General features: G+C 40.0%; 1 protein-coding gene across 1 annotated transcript in view; it reads right to left on the bottom strand.

Annotated features, from left to right (window-relative positions):
* Positions 1–21,029, bottom strand: part of LOC122561453 (mucin-5AC-like) — a 185,467-nt gene that overhangs the window by 62,204 nt on the left and 102,234 nt on the right. Inside the window, 9 exon segments of the mRNA XM_087999568.1 lie at positions 2,717–2,770; positions 3,964–4,023; positions 7,182–7,241; positions 12,504–12,551; positions 13,830–13,883; positions 15,695–15,940; positions 15,943–16,053; positions 17,002–17,061; positions 20,764–20,817. Of these exon segments, the coding sequence (XP_087855694.1) occupies positions 2,717–2,770; positions 3,964–4,023; positions 7,182–7,241; positions 12,504–12,551; positions 13,830–13,883; positions 15,695–15,940; positions 15,943–16,053; positions 17,002–17,061; positions 20,764–20,817 (747 nt within the window).

Genomic DNA, 21,029 nt, shown 5'->3' with positions numbered 1-21,029 from the left:
GTCAATTGAGATCCCTCAAGGCAATTAACGTCCACCACCCGGCACTCATGCCCCCTCAGGGGTGGTATCTCAGTGATGGATGAGGAACTTATAGGGATGAAAACCTGGAAAGTAAACTCTCGGATTGGCCAACAGCTTTTACTACGCACCTTGTTCTTCCCAATTCTGGGCGGGGCCTGTTACTGCCCCCACTGAGTGCTGTTTTAGCTCTCCATCAGCCGGGCCATTGCTGCAAAGGGGCAACGGGGGATATCAGGAGAGATCTCCAGCGTTACCATAAATTATAGCCAACATTTGAAAGATCAAGGCAGTGATCTTCAGCTGCCAACATGAGGGGATGAGGGAATTGAGGGAAATTAAATTCCATGCCCACAATGACTGCCAGATAACATTTCTAAAGATCCATGAAATGAGAAAACCTAACAAGCCCTGCCTCTAGACTCTGATCAGTGAGTATTAGTTCAATACAATGTTCCACTGATGTGTCTGATGGAGTTCAATGGTTCGGCTTCATGAACATCTCTCAGCCCTTAGTATTTTCAATCTATAATCTCTGTGTTACCAAAGTGTGCCAAGTATGTTTGATAACTAATATTATATAAACTACGAAAGCAAAGACCTGTATCTGAAGAAGAGGCACTGAATTTAAAACATTGACTCGCACTCTCTCTCTCTCTCTCTCCCCACAACTGCTACCAGATCTGTTTTTATTTCGAACGCCACAGTAGTGATTGGAATGTGGTTAGCCAGGTGGAATTCATAGAATCTCAGTTCCCTGATTGGACCAGATTAACAGCCCTATGAGAGAGCCCTGGCTGACAGATATAGACAGGAGTGACAGAGCTTCTGTTCATTCAGAGCTGGCTCTGACGGAGCTGGATCAGTGGCAAGGACTCTGCATGTGTAAATAAAGGCTGACGAAATGTAACGGGATACTGGCCCAGGTGGAGTTATTTCATTCAATACCAGCAGCATTTTGCTTTTGTCATAAAATGTTTTCTTGCTGGAAGATAAGAGTTAAGGGACAATGAGGAGTTGAAGAAAATAGGCATCAGTCAGATGCTTTACTGGAGAAATAAAAGTGGCTACAAGTTAATAAATCCCCACAACCTGATGTTCCACATCCCAGAGTGTAGAAGGAGGTGTGACAGGGACATTCAATGCATTCAAGACTCATAGGCTTTTGAATGATTCCTGCAGATCTGGCAGGAGCAAATGTCACCCCATTATTTAAGAAGCAAGAGAGAGACAAATAGAGACATACAGACCTGTCAACCTTACATCAGTAGTAGGAAAAAATTTTAGAATGTATTCTAAAGGTGGGCAGATATAGAAACCTAGAGATAGATAATGATCCGATTGAGCATTCTAAAGGCGGGCGTAGATAGGGAGCTGATTGATATTGATCTGATTGGGCATTCTCAGCATGGATTTGTGAATTGAGAATAGTATTTGACAAACTTGACAGTGGCTTTGAGCATGTTCTGAACAAAGTTGATAAAGGAGAGCTGATGGACTTAGCCTTCAAAACATTCGCATACGCTATCAAAAGGTTTCCCTAAGTGAGGCTGGTTATAGCTGTTCAAGCACATGGAGTCAAATAATCTACTGCCATTGATTAATAATTAGCTAACAGAGAGAAAGCAGAGAGTAGGAATATATGGATCACCCTCACGTTGGCGGGCTCTGAGTAATGGGTTACTGCAAGGGTCAGTAACTGGACCCCAGCTGTTCACAATATGCAACAATGATAAGCAGGTGGGAACCAAATATAATATTGGCGAATTAGCAGGTACTGCAAAGCTAAGTGAGAATGTGTGCTGTGGCAAAGATATAATGAGCTTTCAAGAGGATTTGGACAGGCTTATTGAATAGGCAAGAACATGGCAAATGGAATATAATGTTGAAACGTGAAATTATCTAATTTCTGACGAGAAACAAACGTGCAGTGTATTACTTTCAAGGAGAGGGGTTGGAAAGTGCAGATCCTGATAGAAATGCAGTGTCCTTATCTATTCATCACTGAAGACTAACATGCAGGGACAGCCTGCTGTTATGGAATGTCAGTGTTAATCACAAGAGGATTTGGACACAACTGAACTGAAATCTTGCTTCAGTTGTGTAGCAGCCTGGTTCGACTGCATCTGGAGCAGTGTCTGCAGTTTTGATCTCCTCAGAAAAGATATTGTTGCCTAAGAGAGAGTGGAACAAAGGTTCAGGTCAGTGAGGAATAAATACAAAGAGTTTTACAGTCGGGCCGGCATGATAGAGTGAGACTGACTGTCCTCATGACCTTCTCTCATCCCTTGATATTGTGATAGATCACCAGTTTTGGTAATATGTGACAATTATTTATGACAACCAAGTAGATGTTATTTTATAATACTATTATGATATGCTTTTCTCGAATGGTGATGCACAGATGGAGTTCCATCATGAGGAACATTGTGTGACAGCAACTCGTAAATCAATTATCACCAACTTCTGACTCACATTTCACTTCCAACAAAAACCTATGTCAGGAGCACTACTTCAAGAAAAATATTACCTGAAAAGGTACAGCATAATAACCAAAGCTACAAGCAATATTTCAGTATATCATTAGAAAAGATTACGTGTGGGTACAAATCTACTCAATGACAGGCCACAGAGAGTTACTAAATAATCTACGTGTCGAGACAGTTCAAGGACAGAGTGGCAAACCACTGTTACTTACCGGGTATGGAGATGGTGGTTGATTCAGTTGTAGTCCGTATTGGGAAAGTAGTTTCTATTGAGAATATGAAAACATTTCAATCAGCTACAATGTACACTGAGGCTCTTGGAGTCAGGATAACATTAGCTTTCATGCAGCATGTATCGTTGTTAGTCTGCTCAGTAAAAGTAGTCGAAGAAGAGAGCATGTAGTTATTAATGCTCCATAAACTGGTGCAAATGATGTCCTAAATGTAACAATTGCTCTCACTGTCATATAAGTGTAACCATATTAATAATGGAGTTCCTGTAAATATTAGTTGTAAATTAACGGTAGGATTTCTGAATGAGGTACTCATTCAGGTTGACCTCAACTTTTCCAGATAAGCAATGGATCTGAAAATACCACTGCACCAATCCCATCCATTCTACAGGAACCATACCTGAAAAGCCATCCAATGCTGATTGGACATTTACTGGGACCCTCACCCAGGACAAGGAAACCTTCAGGTCAATTAGGAGTTCAGTAGAGTGACAAAATTTGGAGGGATTAGGGATGGCAAAAATTTGAATAAACTAGTCATGAAACTGCATTAGTGAACAACACAATTTCAGCAGTAGAAATGCAAAGTGCACATCTGCTCATATAAATTCATTTATATCCACGTTCATGCGCACTCCATGTACTTACATTGAAGTTTACAAATGTGCTCTCATCTCCTTATTCTATTTATGTGGCAGTTTTACAAGTTTGTACGTCTACATAACTAGTCCAAAACTGAGAGATGGTAAATAGTATCAAAGAAAATAATGTAAATCTATACATGATGTAAATGATTACTGATTGTGTAAACTGTACATAAAGTCATCTTTAACTGTTGCAGAAAAATGCATTCCTTTATCAAACTCCTGGAATTCACTGCCTGTTACAGTCCTGTGTCTGTACCTACAACTCATGGAGCTGTTCAGAAATATAGCTCAGCAACACCTTCCTGAGGGCAGTTTGGGATGGGCAATAAATGCTGATGTTGCCAGCAATACCCACAACCAGTTAATGAGAAACAAAAAGAAATACAATGTCTAAAGCATTGTCCAAATATTCCATCCAAATGCGTGGAGATACAAAGACGTTTAGAATGAAAAATAAAATATTTGCCTGTAAAAATAAAGGCATGCCTTGTTGTCATCTTAATAAATGTTCACAGACTTAGAAAGTTAAACTCTTATCGAGAACAGCTTGGTCCTCACTATATAACCATTGTCCCTTACCAGGTATGTAGCTGGTGGTAGATGTCCTTGTAGTCGGTCTCTCTGATGGTGTTGTTGTTTCTATGGATCAGAGAAAACATTTCAACCTGTTACACTGCACCCTGAGGCTCAACAGAATCAAATCTAAAACCTTTCTTTCCTGTTGCATGTAGCCACATTAAACGATTGCAAAAGTGAAATAATTCTCTTTGATCTCAGTCTGCTCAACAAAATTATTTTTGTCAAGAGAGACCACACTATTTAATGACTTATAATTCATTATCATTTCTATGATAAAAGTTACAGAGTTTATGTTTCAAGTCTGATGTGGCTGTTGTTCAGATCTGTAGTTGGCAATAGCCTGTGGCTCATTCTCACGTGAGGGAGATGCAAACCGAACTGATAAAGAGTGCTTCTGAAGACAGTTGAGCAACAATCTCAGCAATTAATACAGTGGGAGCACCTTGTTTGTATAGAACCAGAGACAGAGAGTGAGCTGCACATCCTCATATTCAACATATCCCGATACATGGCAATGCTGCTGTTCCTGTTCATGAGCTGACGAAAGTTATTAGATTACTGGCCATGTCAATATAATCAGCAATCATTTTCATGATATTGGTTCACAGATTGCTTTTAATGCAGGTTTCATGTGTGCAAGACTGGAAGAGGTAATTGCAAAACAGCTTTTCTATAGTTTGCCGATTCTGTGCAGACGTGAGATTTTTTATCATGTTCTTTTTATATCAAGACAACACAACATGGAATAACACGAGTCCAAGAAGGACCTGTTGTTTCTCAGTCTCGTTCCACTCACTGGGAGGAATTCAATGTGCTCCCCTGTGGTGGGTTCGATGTTGGGGGGCAATATTTTATATTGGACTATGGTGAGTGATGCCCCACTGCCTTCTTGCCTCCACCACAATTAATTCACATCACAAAGGCTCCTGCCTGGTTGTCAATGGAGCTCCCTGAGGGTAATTAACATCCACTAACAGACTGTCATGCCCCCACCAGTGGTGGTCTCTCAGTGATAGGGATAACAGTTAGGATCTCCAGCATTACCATAAATTATAGCCAACATTTGAAAGCAATGATCTTCAGCTGCCTACATGAGGGGATGGGGGAATTGAGGGAACCTAAATTCCATGCCCACAATGACTGCCAGATAACATTTCCTCAAGATCCATGAAATGAGAAAACCTCACAAGCTCTGTCCCCAGACTCTGATCAGTGAATATTTGCAATGTTCCACTGATGTGTCTGATGGTGTGCAATGGTTCAGCTTCATGAACATCTCTCAGTCCTTAGCATTTTCAATCTATAATCTCTGTGTTACCAAAGTGTGCCAAGTATGTTTGATAACTAACATTATATAGCCTACGAAAGCAAAGAACTGTTTCTGAAGAAGAGGCACTGAATTTCAAACATTGACTCGCTCTCTCTCTCTCTCTCCCCCAACAACTGCTACCAGATCTGTTTTTATTTTCGATCGCCACGGTAGTGATTGGAATGAGGTTAGCCAGGTGGAATTCATACAATCTCAGTTTCCTGATTGGACCAGATTAACAGCCCTATGATAGAGCCCTGGCTGACAGATATAAACAGGAGTGACAGAACTTCTGTTCATTCAGAGCTGGCTCTGACGGAGCTGGATCAGTGGCAAGGACTCTCCATGTGTAAATAAAGGCTGACTAAATGTAACGGGATACTGGCCCAGGTGGAGTTATTTCATTCAATACCAGCAGCATTTTGCTTTTGTCATAAAATGTTTTCTTGCTGGAAGATAAGAGTTGAGGGACAATGAGGAGTTGAAGGAAATAATCCTAAATAATCTTTGGTTTCCTTGCCTAACATTAGAAATATTCAATATTCAATGACCCCACTTCTTTCTGAGGTAGAAAATTCCACTGTCACACAACCCTCAAAGGAAAGACATTCTCTTCATCTCTGTAGGCGTGGACGGCATGTTGGCTCAGTGATAAGCACTGCTATCGTATGGTGGCAGGGACCCAGGTTCAATTTCACCTTTGGGTTACCGTGTGAAGTTTGCATGCGCTTCCCAGGCCTATATGGGTTTCCTCTGGGTGCCCGGTTTCCCCTCTCAGTTCAAAGATGTGCAGGTTAGGTGAATTGGCCATGCTAAATTGTCAGTAGTATCCAGGGAAGGTTAGGTGGTTTAGCCATGGGGAAATTCAGGGATAGGGTAAGTCTGGGTGGGATGCTTTTCAGAGGTTAGTGCAGACCCGATGGACCAAATGGCCTCTTTCTGCACTGTAAGGATTCTGTCCTAAAGGATGAGCCATAATTATAAACCAGTGCCCTTTAGTTCTGATATGGGGAAACATCTTTTCCATGTGCACATTATGAAGATTATTCAGGGTCTTATAGAGTTCAACCAAATCATCTCTTATCTTTCAAAATTCTAGTGGAAACAAGCCTAGCATGTCCAATCTATCCTCAAGATTGTTCCCACTCAATTAACTGATCTAAGTCCATCTACAAACTCTTCAGAAAAATGAGACAAAATCCAGACAGTGGAAATCAGAAATAAAAACAGAAGTTACTGGAAAAACTCAGCAGGTTTGGCAACATCTGTGGACAGAAGTTCTGAGGGAGGGTCAATGAACCCAAAGCATTAACTGATTTCTCTCCACAGATGCTGTCCAACCTGCTGAGTTTTTCCAGCAATTTTGTTTTTTTTTGTTGCAAACTCTTTGGCCCGGATTTTCTAATGGCCTAACAGTTGTTATTCCAGTAGAGTTACACATGGGAAGACTGCTGAATCTTCATCGTAGCAGACTCCAAAGGAATTGCTCAGGAAATTGGATTCTCCCTTGGACAATTTCTCTACATCTGGAACCCTCCAAAAGTCTGCATTAAAATCCGAGACTTCAGAGAGTTACAATGAAATTAAACTTTAAGAAAAGTTAGTCAGGAAAAGTGAGACTATTAAATACATGGCCTAACACCGGAGTAGCTATTAAATACTGATCCCATGCTTAACACACACATCCCTAACTGCACCTCAGGGGTACAGGTTAATAAAAACTGACCTAGTTCTCAGTTACAATCTAATGACCAGTGATACAAACATTTTCAAAAGTAAATAGCTTAGAAAGGAAATTCATGTAGAAAATTGAAACCAATATTGTGTTACCTATACAGTAACAGTTCACTATAAACAACCCACTTGTGGAGATACACCTCCTGCAAAGTATATAACACCTCCCACTTACCAGGTACAGAGCTGGTGGGAGATGTAGTTGAAGTTGTTGTCGCAATCAGTGGTGTCGTTTCTACAGAGTAGAAAAATATTTCAATCAAATGCGCTGCACACTAAAGTTCATATGTATCAGGTTTATCAATTTACTTTTCTGCTGTGACTAACAAAATGCATAAAAAACTTTGACAATTGCATCCATTCACTCCTATCTTAGCCTACTCCAGCAGTCAACTTGATGAACTGAGATTACAACTATTTAGTGATCCGTATGTTCAGTCCACTGTTTAAAAAATGAGAGTTGCTAGAATTGTCACGCATACTTGTAAAACACAAGTTTCAAATCTGAGTTTCCAATAACCAGAGAAAACTCTTTTAAAATGGATAGGTCTGTAGTGGTTCCGACAGACCAGATAAACACTGCTTCTGAAACTATTTGGGCATCTATCCTGGAAATTATACTAGGGTCATGTTCCCCAAGAGTTTATTGCACTAATCTATCTGAAATGTATGAAGATACTGGAAGGTCATCTTGTTGAGATACATATGCTAGGAATCTGTCCTACCTTAATCGGGCACATGCTATATTACTTTTTTGAGTAAATGTGAATAAAAGTTAAACAGATTGCCACTTTAACCAATGCATTTGCTTTGTTTGGGTGTATTGACCATATTGGTTTAAAATATAAGAAACCACATTGCTAGCCTGAAATGGGGTAACAGCTATTCCAGGTTTGATGGCATTTTCATGAAGTCTTGTGCGATAATTGATCATCTTCCAGTTTTAGACAATTTCACTGTAAACGATGGCAATTCAGCCAAATGTTTCACTACATGATTGCTCTGGCACTATTTCCTTTCTCTTATTCATAGTCCACTCATTTTAAAGATCACAAAATAGACTCTCAGTTGTGTATACATGGAGTAGAGGGAAATGAAAACTCAGTAGAATTCATTGCCCAAGAAACTTGATTTTCTAACAGTTATCAAAAAGTACAGAGGAACCTCGATTATCCAAATATCTGATTATCAAAAGGAGATCTCAAGATCCCAATAGAAACATTACGTCAAAGAGCTGTTTCAACCCTGATCGCATCTTTTGTTGACAGGTACAATGATTAAAAACGAACTCAGCTCACTGAAATGCTGCCGAGAACAGTCCTCGGCAGTCCAGGCCCCATATCTAAATGACTGACCTCTTGCCCCTCTCTCTGTCTCTCCCCACAGTTTCCCTGGTGTTCTATACAGGCATGTACCCTAAACCTCCCCTTCCCCAGATAATCTCTCCAACATTGTCCTGGACAGGGCAGAGGTGGAACCTGTCAAAAAGTTGTGTGTGTGTTTGTGCGTGCATGCATATGCTATTTGGAGACTTATTCCATAAAGGTAGCAGCAGGCTTACTGTTGGTGTACAATGGGTCGGACGGTGGGTGGAGATGGACGGGGGAATGGGATTGGGGCTGGGGGCGGATGGGGGGATGGGTTGGGAGTGGATGGGGAGTGGTGGGGTGCAGGGTCTCGTGCGCAGTGTGCTTTTGCCTAGTTTCTGGAACAGGGAGCAGACTTCACCGAAATTTCCGAGCCCCAGAGGAAATCAATTAACTAAATAATCATTTATCTGAACGAAATAGTGTCCGCCCATCTCATTCGGATAATCTAGGTTCCTCTGTGATGGTGAATCCTGAATCTGAAAAGCAGAAACTAAATAATAGATAGGTTTTACTGATCCAATCTACATAATATAAGATGATGGCCTGTATGATTTCTCTTAATATTTATATCCAAAGAGATTCTGTCAGTGCGTTAAAGTCAACAGAGTAACTAGCAAAAGGAAAGGGTCCCTTAAAGACCAACGTGGCCATCGATGTCAGTGGTGGGTAAGTTGTTGGATGGGTTTCTGAGGGACAGAATTTACGTGCATTTGGAAAGACAAGGACTGATTAGGAATAGTTAACATGGCTTTGTATGTGGAAAATCATGGGTTACTAACTTGAGTGAGTTTTTGAAGGGGTGTTAAAGAAGATCGATGAAGGCTGAATGGTACACCCGGGGTGCAGCTACACAGTTCCTTGAAAGTGAAGTTGCAGAGGGGCAGGTTGGTGAAGGAAACGTTTGGTACGCTTGCCTTTATTGGTCAGAACATGTTGTCTATATGGACTTCAGCAAAGCATTTGACAAAGCTCCGCATGGTAGACTGGTTAATAAAGTGAGACACATAGGATCTAGGAGGAGTTAGCCAATTGGATACAAAATTGACTTGAAAGTAGGAGACGGAGGATGGTGGAGGGATGCTTTTCAGACTGAAGGCCTGTGACCAGCAGCATGCTGCAAGGATCAAACTGCATTTCATCATTTATATGAATGATTCAGATGTGAATATAGGAGGTATGGTTCGTAAGTTTGCAGATGACACCAAAATTTGTGGTGTAGTGGACAGTAAAGAAGATTATCTCAGAGTACAACTGACCTTGATCAGATTGACAAATGGACTGAGGAGTGGCAAATGGAGTTTAATTGTAAGGTGTTGCATCTTGATAAGGCAATTTAGGGCAGGATGTACACAGTTAACGATAGAGCCCTGGGGAGTGTTGCCGCACAAAAAGATAGAGGGGTGCAGCTACACAGCTCCTTGAAAGTGGAGTTGCAAGTTGGCACAGTGGTGAAAGAGAAGTTTGGTGTGCTTGCCTTTATTCATCCAAACATGTAGTATAGGTGTTGGGATGTCACATTCTGGCTATACAGAGTATTCTAAAAGTGTCCTAAAAAATGCTATGTACAATTCTTATCACTCTTGCATAGGAAAGATGTTGCTAAACTTGAGAGAGTACAGAAAAGGTTTACAAGGATGTTGATGAGCCTAGAGGGTTTGAGCTACAGGGAGTCTGAATAGATAGGTAGATGCATAGAGATGTACAGCACAGAAACAGACACTTCGGTCCAACTCATCACGCTGACCAAATATCCTAAACTGTTCTAGATTCATCTGCCAACCATTGGCACATATCCCTCTAAACCCTTCCTAATCATGTACCCACCCAGATGCCTTTATAAATGCTGTAATTGTACCAGCCTCCACCACTTCCTCTGGCAGCTCATTCCATACACACATCACCCTCTGTGTGAAAACGCTGATCCTTAGGTTCCTTTTATTTCTTACTCCTCTCACCCTAAACCTATGCCTTCTAGTTCTGGACTCCCCAACCCCAGGGAAAAGACCTTGTCTATTTATCATATCCATGCCCATCATGATTTTATAAACCTTGATAAGGTCATCCCTCAGCATCCGACGCTCCAGAGAAAACAGCACAAGCTTATTCATCCTCTCCTCATAGCTTAAATCCTCCAACCCTGGCAACATCCTTGAACCATTTCAAGCTTCACAACATCCTTCCCTCAGTCCATTTGTCAATCTGATCAAGGTCAGTTGTCCACTACTGCTGGGACATGGCTTTTCAACTCCTAATAGTTTGGGTTTCTTTCCCCTGGACCATCAGAGGCTGAGGGACGACCAAATAGATGTTTATATAATCATGAGGGGCATGGATAGGGTAAATAGCCAAAGTCTTTTTCCCAGGGTAGGGGAGTCCAAAATTAGGGGGCATAGCTTTAAGGTGAGACAGGAAAGATTTAAAAGGACCTGAGGGGTAATGTTTTCATGCAGAGGGTGGTGCATGTATGGAATAAGCTGCCGGAGGAAGTGGTGGAAGCTGATACAATTACAACATTTAAAAGGCATCTGGATGGGTACATGAATATGAAGGGCTTAGAGGGATATGGGCCAAGTGCTGGCAAACGGGACTAGATGAGACTGGGACGTCTAGTTGGCATGGATGAGTTTTTTGAATGGTCGTTTTCCGTGCTGTATGACAGTGGAACATGTGACAAATAAACTTGATATCTAAAGACGTAACAATATATTATAATAAACCCTTTTTTTAATTGACTTTCAACAGAAGGGATGCACTAAGATCATGAAAGTCAGTTGGAGGATTTTACATCAACCAGTGCCAAATTACTAACTTATATCTTAGTTTGCTATGTGCTGTGTTTGGAAAACAATTTTGTAACAATTGCCCAAAAATCACAATATAATGAAAAAGTGAGACAAATATTTGCAAAGCAAATTCGCGGAAAGCTCTTTGTTAGGAAAATGGCAGTATTTTCTTACCAACACAGCAAAAGAATGTATGTTAACAGAGAAGAATCCATTTGTGGAGACAGATTTGGTGTAAGTTTTGAAATTACTGTCATTTACCAGGTACATAGATGCTGGTAGGTGTAGTTGAGGTTGTTTTCTGGATTTGTGGTGTTGTTTGTATGAAGTAAAAATAAATTTCAACGAGCTCTGCTACACACTAAGGCTTGTCTGTACCAGGTTTACCCTTCTGTTGCAGGGAGCCAAGCAGAAAGATTGTAAAAATCGAGACACCTCTGCATCAGTCTCCTCAATACATTATTCCATCAGTGAAATAATACAATTGTTTAATGATCTTTACATTCAGCTCTTTGAGTCCATAAACCCTAAGTTTTTATCTCTGCTATTGCTTCATGACTAATCCAACATCAAGTTGGATTACAATGATAGTATTCCACTACCATTTCAACGATTGGGCAGGTAATTTTCAGCTGTCAGTTATGGCAGGGGTGGAGTAAGGATATTCCAAGAAGGAATCCACTGTCCGGAAGTCAATAAAATCAACAGATAGCAGATGGAGAAATAAAAACTTAGTGCCTGTACAGTGCTCAGAAAAGTGGCAATACCTGGACAGAAATTTGTAGTTTATACTAGAGTGACACAGATTGGCTACATCTCTTTCTCTCATTCCCTGATATTATTTTACTTCCTCAGTGTTGACATTGAGGGAAAATATGTTGATAATTGACAAATGTATTATTTACAAAGGCTATATGCTGTAATGTTGCCTTCTTACATGGAAATATACATGCCAGCTTCACCGATCAAGAACACAGGGTTGGAAAGATCACATCGGTTTTCCTGCTCCTCGGATGCTGCCTGACCTGCTGTGCTTTTCCAGCACCACTGCAATCTAGATTCTGGAAAGATCACAGCCTATTCAAATTGCTCACTAATTGATGCGAAATTCCTGGTATGCTCGCCCTTTCCACTAACTCTTAATCTCATGAATACAATTCTCTAAAAGCTACCCTGAGTTACAACATAACAACCAGTGATACAGACATTTTCAGAGCAATTAGAAAGGAAATGTTGCCTTTACTTGCCTCCACTGCAACGTAAGCAAGTTTCAAATCATTGACCTTCAGAAAAAGACTTGGTGTAAGGTATAAAAGGTTTGTCACTTGCCAGGGATGTACTTACTGAAAGGTGTAGTTGTAGTCAATGTGCTTGTTGCTGATGTTGTTGTTTCTGTAGAGCAGGAAAAACGTGTCAATCTGCTGACCAGTACCCTGAGTCTCCGTCATTCTGATTAAAACCTAACAAGATTCTGCTGCATGTTCTCAAGATTTGTAAAATTACAACCTATTCTAACTTAATCTAATATATCAGCAGAGAGAGAATAAATCAGCGAACTGGCCCATGCGTTCAGAAAATCAGTAGGTAAATATAAGCTTGTTTGAAACTGCCATGTATATCTGATTGCAATGATTTTGGAACTGCAGCTAACATCGGTTTTAATTCGCTTGATATCAGGTTAGATCCATATTAAGTGGAGTTCTCCAGAAAAACAGGAAGTCTAAGAATAATTGTACAGCAATCTTTTGCAATAACATTGGTTTCCATCTTCAATGGTGTAAAGACAACGTCCCTGCCTCTGGACAAGAATTCCCCGGTTCAAGTTCCACTGCGCCAGAGGTGAACTGGTTGACTAGAAAATTATTGACACTTCACAGTCCCCTCCAAATCTGAGTTGATGTCACTATTCAGTGTCATTTATCATTCACAGGAAACTGAACCATCACACTGAAACATATGCAACGCTGCTGTTGCTGTCCATCACGAATTGTGGTTGCAATGCTAACTCTCTCAACCTATGAATTAGTTCTTTTCTTGAGACAGATGATCATGCAGAAGACCCCTAGACTGGGAGAGTTGACGATGGCATAGCTATTCTTAATTTAATACATTTTCAGATAGATCGCAGATAATTTATCACATTCTAGTTGCATAGTTTCACCACAATGGTGCATAGAATATCAACCCAGCACCGAATTTGACTGTGTGACTGATTTACCTTTTACACGTCATCCTAAAAATCATAGGGAATAATGTTCTATTGCCTTCCAGTGGAGATGACATGGTGAAGGAAAGTCAAAATCTACAAATGAACCTATACAATTCTCTAGTAGGCATCAAAACAAAAACTGATAAGTTAGAAGTTTAATGTAGTTGTAGCACAGGATGAAATAATCTAAGGAAACTTTGATATTGCTTTGGTTAAAGTTATAATTTGTAATGCAAATCCAGTTCCAATAAAAGATCAATGTCAGGAGCACAATTTCACAACATGTTTTGCCCTATAATTTTCAGCATAATGACCAAACTTCAAGCACTTTTCCAGTAACCAAACAAGAGTATTTGGAATTACAAATGAAAGGCAGGGGTTGTTACCTACTCAATGACAGACCATATGGAGTTACTTGTGGAGAGAACTCTAGGGCAGAGCATCAATCCACTGTTACTTACCAGGTATGTATTTGGTAGTTGATGCAGTTGTAGTCTGTATGGGTCGAGTAGTTTCTGTAGAGAATGGGAAAACATTTTAATCAGCTACAATTTACACTAGTGTTGTTAGAGTTAGGATGAAACTTGATCATTAACTTTCATGCAGCAGCATGTAGCTTCGCACAGAGGTTGATATTTAGGCACTTCTAAATCTGCTCAATAAATGTAGTTTAAGTAAAGAGTATGAAGTTTTTAATGGTCCTTATACTTGTAGAAATGATATCCAATATATACCAGTTGAGGAAATTGTTGTATAGATTTAATCCCATTGATAATGGAGTTCCTGCAAACATTAGGTTTTAATAAACAGTCAAACAATGAGATACTCCGCCACATTACCAACGGACCAGAAAATACTAGAGAGGCAATCCTGGCAATTACATAGGTCTCGTGCCTCCTAAATCCATCCAGTGCTGTTTGAGCATTTGCTGGGACCCCTCATCCAGAATAGGGAAGCCTTCAGGCCAGCAAGATGTTCAGTAGGCTGGCAAAATTTGGAAGGATAAGTGATGGCAAAACATTGAGTGAACTAGTCATGAAACTGCATCCATGAACAAAGTTCAGCAGTGGCAATAATAACTCCTGATAGGATTCTATTTATATTGACATTCATGGAAACTTCATGTATTTACATTGTAGTTTGAAAATTTCATATTATATTTGTCATTGTGTTTATACGGCAATTTTACAACTTTGTACATTTATACAACTAGTCCAAAATTGAGATGTGGTAATTACTATCAAAGAAAGATATGTAAAACTATCTAAATAAAACTCTAAATGATCATCGATTGTGCAAACTGCACATAAAGTCATCTTGTAACGGCTGCAGGAAAACACAATGGACCCCATTTTTCAATGACTAATCAATTTTGAAATGCAGATAGGAGTTGATGGGAATTCCCATCATGCCAAACTCTGGAGAAATTTCCTAGGAATTTTCAATGCCACCTGAAACCCTACAAAACTATTTGCTTAAATCTAGATGAGAAGACATAAAGGAAAAATGGAGCTGTAGGAGATGGACAACTCATCCTCTCGCCTTGCCAGTTTATTTCAACAATTCAGAACACAGGACCACGGGAAAAAGCAAATGGCAAATCACACAGAAGGTGGTGCGTGTATGGAATGAGTTGCCAGAGGAAGTGGTGGAGGCTGGTACAATTGCAACATTTAAAAGGCAGTTGGATGGGTATATGAATAGGAAGGGTTTGGTGGGATATGGGCCAGATGCTGGCAGGTGGGACTAGATTGGGTTGGGATATCTGGTCGGCATGGACGGGTTGGACCGAAAAGTCTGTTTCCGTGCTGTACATCTCTATGACTCTATAACTCAAAGATAGAATGTGCTAATACAGCGGATACAAATCAACAATTAAATAACTGTAGTTTCAAGTTCAGCATCAAACATCAAGGAACCTCTAAAACTTGCTAACCCTTTAACCTTTATTCTATAGTCTACTCTATAGTCGATATCAGTAATTCTCCACTACAGATGTATCACCTGGGTTTGTGCTTGTGTTTGATGTCACTAATTCATTATTTCTTTTTCAGAGGTAGTAGGCTCTAAGATTTGATGTTTTTGCAGACAAAACAACGTTGTTATATAGTACCTTTATTTTCCAACAAATTATGTTTTAAATGAAACATGTTTGTTGCATTGTAAAAGAAAATATAATACTTGTTGCAATATACTGCAAGAAGCTTCAAAAGACAGGAGCTGATTCCCTTCCTCACTTGCTCCTGAAACCCAAAATAGGATCTATGAGTTCTCATTGGTTTTGCAGTGAAAATATTTTTCCTTGGTGCATAACTATCATTTTTACCTGGAATGATTGTTGTAGAAGTGGTTTCTGGAAGACTTGTTGTTGTCCATTCTGTTACTGTGTGTGGTTCACAGCAAACCCGAATTTGATAATCGTAGCAAAACTTTCTTCCTCCCAAACCACTTTCATTGAACGTACAGACAAGTCCTGTGTCTATATCACAGGTCACATTGTCTATTGATTGACTCACTAGCCACTTGGGGTAATCAACAAATTGGCACTGAATTTTATTAATTGTATCAGACAAGGAAGGAACAGTTCATCACGTATTGAATCCAATAATTCAAAGTCCTCTGGGTTGATGTCAGAAGGTGTATTGTCATTAATCCAAGGGGACCATTCACCATTACATTCCTCCTCTGCAAAATAAGGAGACTGGACTTTCTAAATCTGTTTGTAATCAACTTAGTTCTCAAGAAATCTGAAAAGGGCAAATGACAGTGAAATTTCACCATGATTGAACATTAACTAAAAAAAAAGCACAATATTTCACTGTCAGACTGATCTAGTGTCAGATTATTTTGTCATCGTAGGATTCCACTCATAATATCAAACATCAAGGCAGTGATTGTCAACTGCCAAAGGAGTGAACATGGTGAAATAAAGATCGAAGAAGGAATCCAGAGATTGACTTGAATAATTAGTGAGCTTGAGGAACTCCTCAATGTGTGATAAATATATTTAATCACTGAAAATATGTTATTTAATGAGAATAGATTTTATAATGCATCCTTTCCTACTGGAGTTAAGTATGCTTTTATCAAATATCGGGGATATGGATGAGGACGTTATTGTTCATTACAAAGTGATCCATTAATTCACATCTATTTCTAATACATATCTCTTTTCCATAAAATACTGGACAAAGATATACAAAGAAAGACAAAGATATGGGACACCAAATCATGTATTAAAATATATGATCATCAATTCATCACTGCTGTGTCAGAAAACTCTCTGTTACAGCACTGTCTGTACCTACACCACATGAACTGCAGCCATCCAGGAAGATAGTTCAGCAGCACCTTCCTGAGGGCAGTTTGGGATGGACAATAAATGCTGGTCTACCCAGTGACACCCACAACCAGTTAATGAGAAACAAAAAGAAATACAACGTCTAAAGCAATCTCCAAATATTCCATCTAAATGAGTGGAAGTGCAAACATGTTTAGCATGAAATGTAAAATATATGCATGTAAAAATAAAATCCATATCTTATTGTCATCTCAATAACAGATCACAGAGTTGGAAAGTAAAACTCTGATTGAGACAAACATAGTCCTCAGTATAAAACCATTGTCCCTTACCAGGTATGTAGCTGGTGGTAGATGTCCTTGTAGTCGGCCTCTCTGATGGTGTTGTTGTTTCTATGGATCAGAGAAAACATTCCAACTTGTTACACATCCCCCTGAGGCTCAACAGAATCAAATCTAAAAACTTTCTTTCCTGGTTCATGTAGTCAAGTTAAGCAATTGCAAAATTAAAATTATTCTCTAGCTCATTCTGTCAATAAAATTACTTTAGTCAAGAGACACCACACTATTTTTGAATTCATAATTCAGTATAACATTTCTATGATAGAAGTGCTACTGGAAATGCCATGTCGATTTATTGGACTTTCTGTAAAGATAAAGTAAAATACTCTGGATGGTGGAAAACCTCAGGCCTGCCAACATTAGTGGAGAGAAAAACAGAATTTATGTTTCAAGTTTGATGTGAGTGTTGTTCAGATCCGTCGTTGGCAATAGCCTGGGGAACAGTCGCACATGAGGGAGACACAAACCAAAATGATAAAGAAGGGTTCTGAAGGCAGTCAAGCAACAACATCAGCAATTATACAGTGGGAGTACCTTGTGTGTACTCCTGTACAGAACCAGAGCTCAAGAGTGAGCTGCAGGTCCTCGTGTTCAACATATTCAGATACTTGGCAATGCTGCTGTTCTTGCTCATGAGTTAATTAAAGTGATTAGATTACTGGCCATCCAATATAATCATCAATCATTTTCATGATATTGGTGGATGGCAGGTCGCGTGTAATGCAGATGTCCTGTGTGTTACTCTGGAATAGGCAGGTCCATAACAGTTCTTCTATAGTTTGACAATTCTATGCAGACTTGAAATTCTTTATCATGCCATTGTTACATTAAGGCAACAGAATGTGCAATAATGTGAGCCCAAGAGCAACCTTCTGTTTTTCTCAGTCTCATTCCACTTGTTGGGAGGAATTCAATGTCCTCCCCTGTGATGGGTTCGGTGATGGTGGGAGGCAATGTTTTATGCTGGTCTATGGTGGATGATGTCCCAATGCTTTCTTGCTTCCACACCAAGAAGTGGCAAAGATTCCTGCCCAATTGTCAATTGAGATCCCTCAAGGCAATTAACGTCCACCACCCGGCACTCATGCCCCCTCAGGGGTGGTATCTCAGTGATGGATGAGGAACTTATAGGGATGAAAACCTGGAAAGTAAACTCTCGGATTGGCCAACAGCTTTTACTACGCACCTTGTTCTTCCCCATTCTGGGCGGGGCCTGTTACTGCCCCCACTGAGTGCTGTTTTAGCTCTCCATCAGCCGGGCCATTACTGCAAAGGGGCAACGGGGGATATCAGGAGAGATCTCCAGCGTTACCATAAATTATAGCCAACATTTGAAAGATCAAGGCAGTGATCTTCAGCTGCCAACATGAGGGGATGAGGGAATTGAGGGAAATTAAATTCCATGCCCACAATGACTGCCAGATAACATTTCTAAAGATCCATGAAATGAGAAAACCTAACAAGCCCTGCCTCTAGACTCTGATCAGTGAGTATTAGTTCAATACAATGTTCCACTGATGTGTCTGATGGAGTTCAATGGTTCGGCTTCATGAACATCTCTCAGCCCTTAGTATTTTCAATCTATAATCTCTGTGTTACCAAAGTGTGCCAAGTATGTTTGATAACTAATATTATATAAACTACGAAAGCAAAGACCTGTATCTGAAGAAGAGGCACTGAATTTAAAACATTGACTCGCACTCTCTCTCTCTCTCTCTCCCCACAACTGCTACCAGATCTGTTTTTATTTCGAACGCCACAGTAGTGATTGGAATGTGGTTAGCCAGGTGGAATTCATAGAATCTCAGTTCCCTGATTGGACCAGATTAACAGCCCTATGAGAGAGCCCTGGCTGACAGATATAGACAGGAGTGACAGAGCTTCTGTTCATTCAGAGCTGGCTCTGACGGAGCTGGATCAGTGGCAAGGACTCTGCATGTGTAAATAAAGGCTGACGAAATGTAACGGGATACTGGCCCAGGTGGAGTTATTTCATTCAATACCAGCAGCATTTTGCTTTTGTCATAAAATGTTTTCTTGCTGGAAGATAAGAGTTAAGGGACAATGAGGAGTTGAAGAAAATAGGCATCAGTCAGATGCTTTACTGGAGAAATAAAAGTGGCTACAAGTTAATAAATCCCCACAACCTGATGTTCCACATCCCAGAGTGTAGAAGGAGGTGTGACAGGGACATTCAATGCATTCAAGACTCATAGGCTTTTGAATGATTCCTGCAGATCTGGCAGGAGCAAATGTCACCCCATTATTTAAGAAGCAAGAGAGAGACAAATAGAGACATACAGACCTGTCAACCTTACATCAGTAGTAGGAAAAAATTTTAGAATGTATTCTAAAGGTGGGCAGATATAGAAACCTAGAGATAGATAATGATCCGATTGAGCATTCTAAAGGCGGGCGTAGATAGGGAGCTGATTGATATTGATCTGATTGGGCATTCTCAGCATGGATTTGTGAATTGAGAATAGTATTTGACAAACTTGACAGTGGCTTTGAGCATGTTCTGAACAAAGTTGATAAAGGAGAGCTGATGGACTTAGCCTTCAAAACATTCGCATACGCTATCAAAAGGTTTCCCTAAGTGAGGCTGGTTATAGCTGTTCAAGCACATGGAGTCAAATAATCTACTGCCATTGATTAATAATTAGCTAACAGAGAGAAAGCAGAGAGTAGGAATATATGGATCACACTCACGTTGGCGGGCTCTGAGTAATGGGTTACTGCAAGGGTCAGTAACTGGACCCCAGCTGTTCACAATATGCAACAATGATAAGCAGGTGAGAACCAAATATAATATTGGCGAATTAGCAGGTACTGCAAAGCTAAGTGAGAATGTGTGCTGTGGCAAAGATATAATGAGCTTTCAAGAGGATTTGGACAGGCTTATTGAATAGGCAAGAACATGGCAAATGGAATATAATGTTGAAACGTGAAATTATCTAATTTGTGACGAGAAACAAACGTGCAGTGTATTACTTTCAAGGAGAGGGGTTGGAAAGTGCAGATCCTGATAGAAATGCAGTGTCCTTATCTATTCATCACTGAAGACTAACATGCAGGGACAGCCTGCTGTTATGGAATGTCAGTGTTAATCACAAGAGGATTTGGACACAACTGAACTGAAATCTTGCTTCAGTTGTGTAGCAGCCTGGTTCGACTGCATCTGGAGCAGTGTCTGCAGTTTTGATCTCCTCAGAAAAGATATTGTTGCCTAAGAGAGAGTGGAACAAAGGTTCAGGTCAGTGAGGAATAAATACAAAGAGTTTTACAGTCGGGCCGGCATGATAGAGTGAGACTGACTGTCCTCATGACCTTCTCTCATCCCTTGATATTGTGATAGATCACCAGTTTTGGTAATATGTGACAATTATTTATGACAACCAAATAGATGTTATTTTATAATACTATTATGATATGCTTTTCTCGAATGGTGATGCACAGATGGAGTTCCATCATGAGGAACATTGTGTGACAGCAACTCGTAAATCAATTATCACCAACTTCTGACTCACATTTCACTTCCAACAAAAACCTATGTCAGGAGCACTACTTCAAGATAAATATTACCTGAAAAGGTACAGCATAATGACCAAAGCTACAAGCAATATTTCAGTATATCATTAGAAAAGATTACGTGTGGGTACAAATCTACTCAATGACAGGCCACAGAGAGTTACTAAATAATCTACGTGTCGAGACAGTTCAAGGACAGAGTGGCAAACCACTGTTACTTACCAGGTATGGAGATGGTGGTTGATTCAGTTGTAGTCCGTATTGGGAAAGTAGTTTCTATTGAGAATATGAAAACATTTCAATCAGCTACAATGTACACTGAGGCTCTTGGAGTCAGGATAACATTAACTTTCATGCAGCATGTATCGTTGTTAGTCTGCTCAGTAAAAGTAGTCGAAGAAGAGAGCATGTAGTTATTAATGCTCCATAAACTGGTGCAAATGATGTCCTAAATGTAACAATTGCTCTCATTGTCATATAAGTGTAAC

Source organism: Chiloscyllium plagiosum, unplaced genomic scaffold (assembly GCF_037043375.1).
Source record: "Chiloscyllium plagiosum isolate Xiang-an unplaced genomic scaffold, Cpla_swu_hap1 HiC_scaffold_23, whole genome shotgun sequence".
NCBI classification, from domain to species: Eukaryota; Metazoa; Chordata; class Chondrichthyes; order Orectolobiformes; family Hemiscylliidae; genus Chiloscyllium; species Chiloscyllium plagiosum.
This window is presented reverse-complemented; position numbering and strand designations above follow the sequence as displayed.